The following is an 11919-nucleotide window of genomic DNA, read 5'->3' on the forward strand; positions in this document are numbered from 1 at the left end:
GATTGTTTTCTTTGTTTACTTTGCTGTGACAATCAGGGACATAATTGACCCGCACAGGAGGGGGCGATGTGGCTCCGATGGTGATGAGAGAAATCGTTACACCAGTCAGCTCTGATGCTCTGGTGTTGGTGTTGGAGCAGAGACGGTGGATTGAGGACAGATGTGTTTTAATGACATCATCCAACTGTTGTTGTGGTGGATTTGTTGGAGGGCGAGAGATTTTCTGAACAGACACCTTTGGGGCCGGACACTCCAATAAAATGTAATAAAAGGCACAATTTTGTCTAAAATTATTATCTGACATACAGTTTGGTGGGCCAGATTTGGCCCGCGAGCCGCCAGTGGAGTACCACTGTTTTATAGTGCCCCAAAAGACACCAATTCTTAGCCTCTAATAATAAAAAATATAGTTACTACAGTCTTAGTTTGTAACTCCTGACTATTTTTGTGTCCAAAAATGATGGCATTTTAAAATAATTGTTTTAAAATTTGTCAATATCTTCCAAATGCCAATTATTTTGTGAATATTATTGCAGAGAGTGTAAAACTAATACTTTTTGGGCTGTTAAAAAATAGGGAAACTTTAGTTGGGTCTAATTTAGTTTTGTTATTGTTGACGACTTCTGACCTGTGACTTATTCCCAGCCACACCGTGTCTCTGTCCTGATACTCTGCCGTCTGTCAGCTGCAGCCCAGCCTGTCCTCACGGAGCATCACTGAATCATCCGGCCTGTCGTTGTCATTGTTCTCGTACCTGCGCTGTCATCACTCTGTGTGCCTTCAACAGGAGACAGTCTGACAGCTGGGACGTCTGTTCGCTGCGGTGTTCATCTCTCTGTGTGACAGTGGGCTTAATGTCCCAATTCTCATGGCCATTCAGAAAAAGACATCAGCTCCTCTGCCTTTCTCTGATTTTTGATTTTTATTTTTTTATACGGCCTGAATACTAATTTGATCTTGTAAGAAGTCTTTACTCCACACTGTGACTAAGCCATTAGTCCTGCCGCTCCTCTCGGAGACCCGTGATGTGGATGCAGCATTAGCGTGGCATTATGCAGCTCTATTACAGGATGTTACAGTTAAATTAGGCTGTGCCATGTTCACTTAGAGACGCCGTGGACGGGGGAGTCTGAGCCTGAGGCTCGTGGCCTAATTTCTCTGGAGATGCAGGGCTTCTCCTGCTAAGCTGCAGGGATTAAAATGCACCTAGAGTCTACTGTGGGCTGAGGTGTTTGGGTGGGTGGGGGTTACATTACATCCTACAGCTGAGGCCAAAAGGAGGGTGCAATAAAAAAATAAAATTGCTAAGGGGTTCTGCCCCCCCGAGTCCTGGGATCTTCCCACCCATTACACTACGTCTGATTTAGTGCAACAGTTCCGGGGGTGGGGGTGGGGGTGGGGGTGGGGGGAGGCATTAGCTACAGAGACATCGTTGTTGAACAAGTGAAATCCTCCCTCTCCCAACTGGAGCTGAACACATTCGAGGAAATCTGACTCACAAAGTGTAACCTAAGCAGTTGGACGGAGTGAGAGAAGCAGGAGTTTGCACCGAGGATCAGAGGCTCGTCTGGGCTTTGGTCCTGGATTAACTAAAGAAAAAAGCACGGAGTTATCGCTCAGCGCAGGGAGTGTGATGTGAGAAGTCGTGTGCACAGCATGTTTGTCAGACAACTTTCACTGTGTGGGCTGAGTTCTGTTTTGGCTGCTGTTCACACAGAACCATCATCATCAGCAGAGATGGGAATCTGAACATGGAATTTGATTGGACTGGAATGTGAGGGCTTTAATTCAAATGCGATGGTTTTTAAAATCACTAAACTCAGACTCACATGTCACAGTCAGAGACGACTTGAATCTGGAATCTGGAGAAAAACGTGTCGAAATTCAGGAGAGCTGCGTTTCCTGCTCTGCTGGCCGTGTCTGTAGTTAGTCCTTATAAGCAGTGTTTACCTCTGGAGACTGTTCTTAACAAACCAGTGTGGGGGAGCAGATGTGGACACAGATGGCAGAGGCAGATGCTGCTGTGTTTTCTTTCTTTTTCTTTGTTTTTTTTTTTAAATCACATTATTGTTGTTTTTCTGTGCAATAATTCATAACGATTCTCTGCCTCTGAAATGGAGATGAGCTGAAGAAGGAGACTTCCATTCATGTGGAAACAACAGGAGGTGGAGGCAGGAGGTGAGGGAGGACTGGAGGAGGCAGGGGGTGAGGGAGGACTGGAGGAAGCAGTTCCAGGTGAGGACTCAGGGGAAACACTCACCACTAACAACAAGGTCAAATTGAAAGTTTACATTATGACAGCAAAAATATTTCTACTCAGGGTCAGTACCAGTACTGATCGATATTGGTGACTCACTGGTACTTTCTGCTGACTCAGGCTGTTCCAAAGACTTGGAACACGTCCCTGGTGTGAGGCCAGTCTGGGCCTCAATGACGCGGCGTTAAAGTCTGAGCCTCCTTTCACTTCTACTGTACTCTACACTGGGCTTTGAACCCATATTACCCTGGCTGGACGTCAGCGATATAACCAGGACCGGACCAGGACCAGGACACTGTGCCAGCCCAGCTGTTACACTTCCTGTCCAGACAGGATGACTGTGTCGATGGTTTGTTGAAGCTGTGAGTGTGTGAAGACCATTGGTAAAATGGACTGACTCGTTGTTTGTTTGTTGTTTTTAGTCCTGTAACTAGTAACTAGTCCTGCACAGTAAGAACCAGGCCGTGGACCAACCCTGGAGTCCTGACAACTCATGAGAATTATCTTGTCACAACTTTTCTCCAAAGTATAATGTAAATCTAACTATTTTAATAATTGGTGGATTATGCAAATTTAAATTTCAGGATGGAACCTGGGTCGGTGAAAGGTCATCAGTTGGTCAACATTACCTGTATATTGTCTTCGCCAAAGGAAAATTGGGAACAAAAATTAGATGGAAAAACCTCAGAAGACCAGAGGGTATGTCAGAAACGGACCACAACAGTTTTGGGTTTTAACCAAACAGGTGTTTGGGAGACACCTCAGTTTTACACAGCATGAAGAAAATGTGAAAGGTCACACTCTTCTGGGGTGGGGTGGGGGTGGGGGACACATGACTGAAGCAAAGGTGTGAGGAACAAATCGCCAAACTGCGTTTCTTGAATTCTTTAAATTGAGCCCTTTAAAGGTTATTGGATCATTATTAATAGTGAAAAATTAATTAAAAAGAAATGTCAACAGGTTTTTATCTTTTTAGTGGTTTTTAATGAGAGTGTGTTGATTTAATGGGATGCCACAGATTCACAATATGAACCAGTTTCAGGCCCGGACATGAAACTAGTGAAAAAATATTGTAATATTGCAATAAAACATGTCAACGGCAGCTTATAATCACTGTTATTAATCGTCCATGACTCCTGGTCTGACATTGGTCGACAGACAACAACATGTCAACGGCAGCTTATAATCACTGCATTAGCAGCTGATAGCGTAGCACAGCAGAATGTATTCTACAAATATATGTATAAATATATATTTGCATATATACAAATATGTATTCTACAGCAATTCTACAAATTGTGTGGTAAGAAACAGTCAATATGTCGACGACACCATCCTTACATCATCACTTTGTCTAATTAGTATTAGTGGAGTCACTTTGTAAAGCCTTCCCTTTTATTCAGGCCAGGTAACACTGAGGTGTCTGCTCACTCATACCCAGGTCCATGACACCGACGTACCGGCCGGTTCTGAGTTTCAAACCCATGGATATGGAGGATGCTCAGGTTGTAGGTTAGAGGTGTCATGTTATATTCAGTACTGTGAGACTGGACTGAACTGGTCGCTCAGTCACCACAGCGACACTGAGGTTATAATAATGCACATTAGTAGGCAGACAGGATACAGACTGATATTCACTGACATGCCAAAGAGGAGAGAGGAGAGAGGGAAGGAAAGAAGGAGGGAGGGAGGGAGGTAGCACTAAGTGAGGGGGGACAATGTGAAGCCAGGTCTTCATGAAGGAGAAATGTGGGGAGGTGGGAGAGTGCATGGTGGGTGAGGGGAGGGGAGTGGGAGGGGGCTAGGATTATGTCTTCATTGTCATGGGAGTCATGCAGCGGTGTGGGTGGGGAGGCTCAGTGCTGGTGATCCACCGACTGTATCCATTCAAACAAACGCTGTGTGAGACACGTCAGGTATAATTAGGTTTCCCTCCCTTCAGATGGCGCTCTGCTTTATTGTCGTTGTAATTGAGGGAACAGGTTGGAATTTCACTCTGTGTTAAATTTAGCAGCAAAGGGATTTTAGAAAAGCTCGTGGCCACAGATGAAGAGGACGATGAAGCAGGCTGACTCACGCGGCGGGAACTGACTGCTACATTTTAAGGGATCTCCATAAAGAAGGAGAATGTCAGTGAGTTTAACGACCATGTTTTTTTTACAATGGGGAATCAATAAATGATGCAGCGCAGCAGACATATTCTGCTTGTCCTCTCCTGCTGACTCCCTGTCCTACAGAGACTGAGGACAAACGACAAACACTGAGGTCTTCTCCTATGTCTCTGAAACACTGCACTGTTCCCTTTCCCTCCTCTTTGCTCCTATATTTACAATTTAATGTCATTTATGAACTCAGCTCTGTCCCAGAGACCTCCTTTCTAGTGCCTAAATCGTGGTCGCTCCAATAATCAATCAGTCAGTCAATCTATTTATCTATCTATCTATAAAAAAGGAAACTGTAAATATTAGTGTGTAAATAAAACATAAACAAATTATTTTTCCTTTTTTTAAAAAAATATTTTAACTACATAAGTGCTCTTGGGCAACAAGGACGTGAACAAAAATATTTTTTTCTCCATTGTCCTTGTGCAAAACCTTACATGTTGCTGTTAAAACATCTGTTATCCAATTTATTTTACTTCACTATGAAAGTATTAGCACTACTCTTTTCAGCTTTGGCCCTGGGCAAATATTTGTAGTGTTACCTGTGTCACTGCGCAATTAAAATGTGAGAGAAAAAGTAATTTTAAACTCCAGAAGTAGGAAAAAGTTAACTGTTTTCATAACATTTATCTTAATTTGGAATCTTCTTTTATTTTTTCGAAAAAAATTAATAAAAATGTATTGCTGTCTCAGTTCAGGATCCGGAGAATCTTTCTGTGAAAATCGTTTTTAAAAAAAAGTTTTAATTGTTTTCTTTTTCTTATTTTTTTTTAATAAAGTCTCAGTACTGCATTCTACTCACACCAGTGGCTGAGGGACTTAAACACTGATGTTTATCTGGACTTCTTTCTCATTATTTCTCTGATTAGCCAATATCTTGAGTTACTGAAGAAATTCCACCACTGGTTGCTGCCAAATGTACGCCCTTGACTGGATTAGACAATATTTAAGCTAAAAACGTTGCAAACAGCAGCATTTTTTTTAACCAATAAGCCAAGAACAGGGAGCATTGATCCAACTAGCCAAAGATCGGTGACTCTGAACGACTTGTTATCCCTGTTGATGCCCATTATATAAATGATTGATTTGATCCTGCAGCTGACAGAAGTCGAGTCTTTACTCTCACCTACACATCCCTGTGGCTTCAGCAAGTGAAGGTGCAATTCTGCTGCAACGGCTGTAACATCACTAACAACACCATCTACAGGCTGTTTGTTTTTTAACTTCATGCGTTTAAAATTTAGGAGCACCACTGGGCTTCTGTTCAAACTGCGAGTAGTTTAATTGAAAAAAAGGAATTAAGACTCCCTCTTTAATTAGTTAAACTTGAATTAAGTATGTTGTGTTAATGTGTTCAGTTCGTTTACATTAGGAGCAGGGTTTGGCGTTTACAGGGCAATAAAACCGAACTATAATGCAATCACACAGTAATGCTAATTCACTTTTTCCCATTTTTACTGACATTATAGGAAATGGCATCTGTAATGTTTTTTGGCAGAGACAGATCTGTCTCAATGCTCCACTCTACCAGTACTGTGACAGTATTCATCACCGATGTCTCAGCTGGTCTGTGGGGTCCCACAGGGCTCAGTTTTAGACCCACTTCTATTTTCACTGCATGTGCTGCCTTTGGGTTCTATTGATAGAACGCTCAAATTTGTTTCTCACTTTGCAGATGATATGGTAATTTATTTACTTGAAATCTAACAACTGTCAGCGGCATCAAAATAAAATATCTTCTGTCAAACATGTTCCTCGTAGCACACCTATCGTTCCCAGTTTCTGCCTCTGTACCTTTAAATTAACGTTTTTCTCCAACTGGCTCATTTCTAATCCTGTCCATCTGGGTGTTTCCTAATTAAAGTTTTAACACCTCGACTCTGCCACCTGCAGCTCAGCTTTCTTTAGAAACCCTTTCAAAGCTGCCAAATTGGGCAAACTGTGCACAATTACTCCTGTTCTACCTTGACATGTTTCCTAGACAGGTATTAAGACGTGGTGGAACGGCCCAGGCTAGTCTTTCTGTTAGCATCAAACAGCAGGCAGTGCCTCAAGCCCACAACAATCCACATATCAAACTCAAACACTTGACTCCAGCCCGCCTCTGTCGCTCAGTCCTCTTCAATCTCAGAGCCTTCTGGACATTGGAACCGTTAATGAGTCCCAGAAAAGAAAAAAGCCTGTAAACACGTTTGAGGCTATTTCTCTTTCCGAGCGAGTGGAGTTTTCGGCATTAGATGGAGATAAGAGAGCAGTGTGGTGAGAGCAGTGTGAGCTCAGAGCCTGCTGCTCGGTGCCATGATGGTCGGACAGCAGATGAGGTCTGCAGACGAGCCATGCTTTTGAATTAGTCTGCACAATAAACACATGATCAGCATGCAGGGGAGGAAACTGTGGGCTGCGAAAAAATCTCCATAATGTTTGGGTGGAACTGTGAGGGAACCGTTCTGTGTTGTGTAACTACAATGATTTTCTTTTTTTTCTAAATAATGTAAAAAGATATAATTTTTTTTAAACCAAGCAATTCTTGACATTTACTGAAAAATATTTTACGGATGAAGAAACAAACGTTTACTTATGATATCATGCAAAAACTATATATAAAAAGATGTTATTTAATCGTATCTTTATTTTATTAGACAACAGGAACATCATAATTAGGAGAGTGGAGACGCCAACACTTCACTTGTTCAAGTTGACTGATGACAGTGGTTTCTGTATACAGTAATATTTAGGTCGATGTTAGCATAATTATATCATACACGTAGGAATCATTATTGTTTCTTTTCTCCGATAATGAAAAACCGATAACGCAGTGTTTGGGTGCCGCCAAATGATGTGTGTGCTAAAAATATTTTTAGGAAAAAACGGCTGTATATGAAGTCACTTAATCATGACATTTGAAAACATGAAGAATGAGTTCCTGCATTTGGAATTTTTCTCCCTCTTTGCATCAGGGGGAGGTTGGGATGTTTTTCACTTTGACACAGAACCTTCCCTCACACGGACTGTGACAAGTGAGAAGCTATTATGGACCATTTCACAAAATTTCATAGGAGCATAAAGCATGAAGCAATACATGATGTCGAGCACGGCAGCATTCGGTGAAACACTAAAGTGGAAAAGCATGCACTAGAGAGGGCAACGGGGGAAAACTGTGGGACTGGGGTCCAGAGAGAGAGAGAGGGGGTGGGGTGAGAAAAAGGGCTAGGGGGAGAGTGGGAGGGGAGGGGGAGAGAGGCCGGGACGAGCCAGAGGCGCCCTGCGATATGCGGGGCGCGGCACGGCTCCAGTCCACCGGGCCTTGGTTGCTTAGGAGAGAAGAAAGTGGAGCAAAAAAACCAACCTTCCCGTTGATCTGAGTGGTGACAATTTTGATTGTGTTTTTTGGATGACGAAGGTGCAATGATGACGATGGAGGGTTGGAGAAAAAAGTGAAGGAGGAGAAGAAGAATAAAAGAACAACAAGAGGGGGCAAACCAAGGAGCGAGAGGAAGGAGACAAGGAGAAACAGAGAGAGTAAAACAGGCACAAAATCTGCTTATCCATCAATGATCCAGAAGAACAGACTGTCACAGAGGAGATGACTTACACACACACACGGACACACACACACACTCAATGCAAATGCAAGAAAGACTTGTGGAGCATACACTCCTCAGCAGAACAGGACACATCCAATGGTAAGATCAGCACAAATCAATTCACTCTTCAAATCTTTTTCTTTCATCCAGTCCTGATAATTAATGAATTACATTTTCTTTTGTAGACTATAGATTCCATCAGGGACAATATGACCTTGTTGGTTCTGGGAGCAGGTCCACACAGATGTCAGTGGAGGCTCATGTTTTCTAACAGACCATGAGATTTTAAGTCCACATTGTTGTTGTCGGTTTAAATTTCCTCTAAATAAGATTTTTCATTGTATTGTGTAAGATTTACCACCTGTGTCATTTTCTCTGTCTCAGTGTTCACTCTGCGCTCAGTCCTTGACTAATAAATACACAGTGATTGGCTGCCGTCATACACACAGACCAACTGTGTGTCTTTAACTCAGCCACGGAGCCTGGTGAATTCAAACAGCCCACTGACGACTGGACTTCATTAGGCACACTGTGCAGCAGGCGTGTTATTGCCCACTAACTCTGGAGGGGCTTTAGCCACAGAGCCCAGGAATCAATGAGCACATAAACACATCTCCTGACAGCCGGAGTCAAACACCCAGCCTGGAAACAGAAACATCTTTGGCCACGTGTCTGGTCCTGCCCTGAGACTCATTCATCTCCACACAGGAAGCCCTGCTAATTAGTCAGTCTGGGTTTTTTTTTTCACCTACCAGTGGCCATTAACACTGACGTGAGTGAAGTGGGTGTTTTAGCTCAAACACACTGGAGTGCATTTTTAAGGTGCAGGTAATGAAGAAAAGAATGATTAACAACTCTGCCTGTTGGTGGTGCTCTCCAGTATTTGATATCTGCCAAAAACCTCGTCCTCAGAGTCAGGTTTGGCTCGTGGACAAATATTTGATGATGATTAAATGACTCATGGAAACACTGTTCCACAGAATGGAGTCTGGAATTAACGGCATGACAGGAAACACTGTTGTTTTAGTGACAATATACCAAAACGATGACGTTGAAAAAAAAAAAAATCCAAAACAATTCTATTAGGGCAAAAAAGTTCTTCGACAGATCCTATCATTTCAGACAGGTCTTTCAGGTTCAGTAAATATATATATACAGTATATATATATATATATATATATATATACATACTCACATACAAAAGAGATTTTTACCAGCTGTAACTGTAGTATTATACTGTATTTGTGGCAGTAGTATTTGCAGCAGTAGTATTTGTGTCAGTAGTATTTGTGTCAGTAGTATTTGTGGCAGTAGTATTTGCAGCAGTAGTATTTGTGGCAGTAGTATTTGCAGCAGTAGTATTTGTGGCAGGAGTATTTGTGGCAGTAGGATTTGTGGCAGTAGTATTTGTGTCAGTAGTATTTGTGTCAGTAGTATTTGTGTCAGTAGTATTTGTGTCAGTAGTATTTGTGGCAGTAGTAGTGGCCCTCGTCTCATTTAAGTTTGAGAATCAGATTTTTTTGGCAAATCCTTAAAAAAAATCAAACAGGAAGGCTACAAGTGTTAATTAAAAAAATGGCGGTCTCCTAGTAGAGATGCAACAATTTTTTTTTTTTTTTGGTAGTTCTTTTTTTCCCATTCATTCAAAGCTGTGTTTCAAATCTGGTTGTTTCCACAGTGAGTCAGAGCAGCTCAGCTGAAGGTATTTCATCTCTGAGCAACAATGCTCCCAGTGATGGATCCTTCTGAGGGCCGACCTGCGTGTGGAGCTATTGCTCACTGAGGCCAAATTGGTTTTCTGGGGGGGGGGGGGAGGGGGGGTGGCAGCAGTGGAGGGATTACTCTGATAATAGATACAAGGTTTTTTTTCTGTAATTAAACATAAAAACTGAGAAAAATTTGAAGTTGATTTTTTTTTTTCATGGATATCAACTGATATTTTACAACATTCGAATTAACAGATCAACATGCCAAATACAATTTTTATTTGTTTATTTTTTGTAATAAATATAAAAAAATATTTCCACAATCATTTGGTTTAAACTTGTGACATTAAACATATAATATAGAAACCTGAGGAAATGATTGTATGGGTGTTTATTTTAAGAAAAAGATAAGGGTCGTGGACCATGGGCGAGGCCACTGACAGCCGTGCCATACTAGGATTAAAGATAGGATATGTCAGATGCTTGGCATTCTTGTTGTTGGGGGAACAGCGCCACACTGTGTTGTGCCAAATTGGAATAACTTCTAACTTCTGCTGAGATTTTTCCGTTATTTAAAGCTATCACCTAATGCTAAGATCTGGTAAGTGTTTTTAATCGACCTTTCGTTCACACACACATTCACAAAACGGCCCCATGAACCGGTCAGGAGACCAAACAAAAAGAAAAAAACGTGACAAACGATGAAGTGGTTAGACACAGACGCTGTCGTCTGATTGGAGGATAAGCATCGGAGACATGAACACAAACATGACCAGCGTGAGTCGTGAACGGAGCAAGAGGAAGACGTGACAAAAGAAAAACCTTCAGAAGAGAAATGGAAACATGAGCCGCGACAACTCACCTGGAAAGGTCAAAGGTTATAGCCAGGATGGCACAAATACCCGACAGACGCAGTATTTGATCATATACCATGTTGGCTGAGGTTCTGCTCTCGGGTCTTTTATAAAATAAAACACCTTTGTAGACGCAGCCAATGAAATACTTAGTTCAAGTTTTTCTTTTCTTTGACTCTCAGAGGCAATTTAAAAACAAAACTCAGACGTGGAAGTGTGGTGTGTGAGGTGTAAAAATGTACATCTGCTCATACCAGAATGATCCTTCTCACACTGAAACAGGACATGTTTTACACCTCATTAACAGATTCAGTCTAATTCAATCTCTCTAAAATTTGAAACTCTAAAAAACCCGTCCCGTGGGTTCAGACTGACGACGGTGTTTCTTAATGAACGCTGGGTTTTTACACTTCCTGCCTAATGATCCTGGAAAATTTATTTTTATGCTTTTATACTTCTGCCCTTCTGCCCCTTCATCCACACGTTACAGTCTGACAACAGTCTGACAACAGTCTGACAACAGTCTGACGACATACTGTAATGAACACTGAGTCAAAGGGTTGTAGTGTTTGAGAAGCTGTTCAACATTAGCGTTAGCAGTCCAAGGGCAGGATCCTGGACCGACTTTCTTAGAGAAACTACATCAAAGAGCATCGTCAATGTAACTGTCAGATGGACCAGAGCGTCGGAGAAATTGCCTTTGAGAACCTGATGTTGGTGGAGGTTAATTGACTTGTTTGTTGACAAGGTCGGCTTCAAGAACCGGCCCTCGGGCGCGTTCTCACCCTGACGGCTCCTCCTGGAGCACACGGAGCCGGATCCCTGTTCAGGAAAACCGACCTCCCGCAGAACCCCAGCCAACATTTCATCAGACACCACAGAAGTCAAACTGACAACAAGACAAAACAAATGGACGTCAGAGACAGAGAGCTGCGGGACAGGCGTCAACAGGTTCCACTCTGTCCAGGTCTGGATCCTGGGAGTCCGTTTCCTCATCAGCAGTCGGAGGAGGTGATGACCTGAGTGATAACCTGGAAGGAGGAAGGGGCGGCTGAGGTCAAGTGGGATCTTACCTCGAACATAAAGGTTAGCAGGGGCAGAGTAGCGGGTCCCGGCGCTGTTGATTGCCACACACTCGTACTTGCCCTGGTCGGACTCCTCACTGTTCTCAATCTGAAGAGCTCCTGGGGACAAAGGTCACAGGGTCACAGATCTGCTCTGCACCAGGCAAACACACACCCACACACACCCACCCACAAATACACACACACATCCAAACATACAGTGGTAGCTGTGAAATTCTAACTTTTCTGAAATGTCTTTTCTTTAAATCGCTGTTTGGCAGAAGGACCTTCA

The 11919-nt window shown here is 42.5% G+C and overlaps 1 protein-coding gene across 10 annotated transcripts in view; it reads right to left on the minus strand.

Annotated features, from left to right (window-relative positions):
* Nucleotides 1-11919, minus strand: part of ptprfa (protein tyrosine phosphatase receptor type Fa) — a 200737-nt gene that overhangs the window by 77640 nt on the left and 111178 nt on the right. For all 10 annotated transcript variants that reach the window (XM_025054285.1, XM_025054288.1, XM_025054284.1 and 7 more), the window contains one exon: nt 11637-11747. In XM_025054285.1, coding sequence (XP_024910053.1) covers nt 11637-11747 — 111 coding nt within the window. The remainder of the gene's footprint in view (nt 1-11636; nt 11748-11919) is intronic.

Source organism: Cynoglossus semilaevis, chromosome 2 (genome assembly GCF_000523025.1).
Source record: "Cynoglossus semilaevis isolate Cse_v1.0 chromosome 2, Cse_v1.0, whole genome shotgun sequence".
Taxonomy (NCBI): domain Eukaryota; kingdom Metazoa; phylum Chordata; class Actinopteri; order Pleuronectiformes; family Cynoglossidae; genus Cynoglossus; species Cynoglossus semilaevis.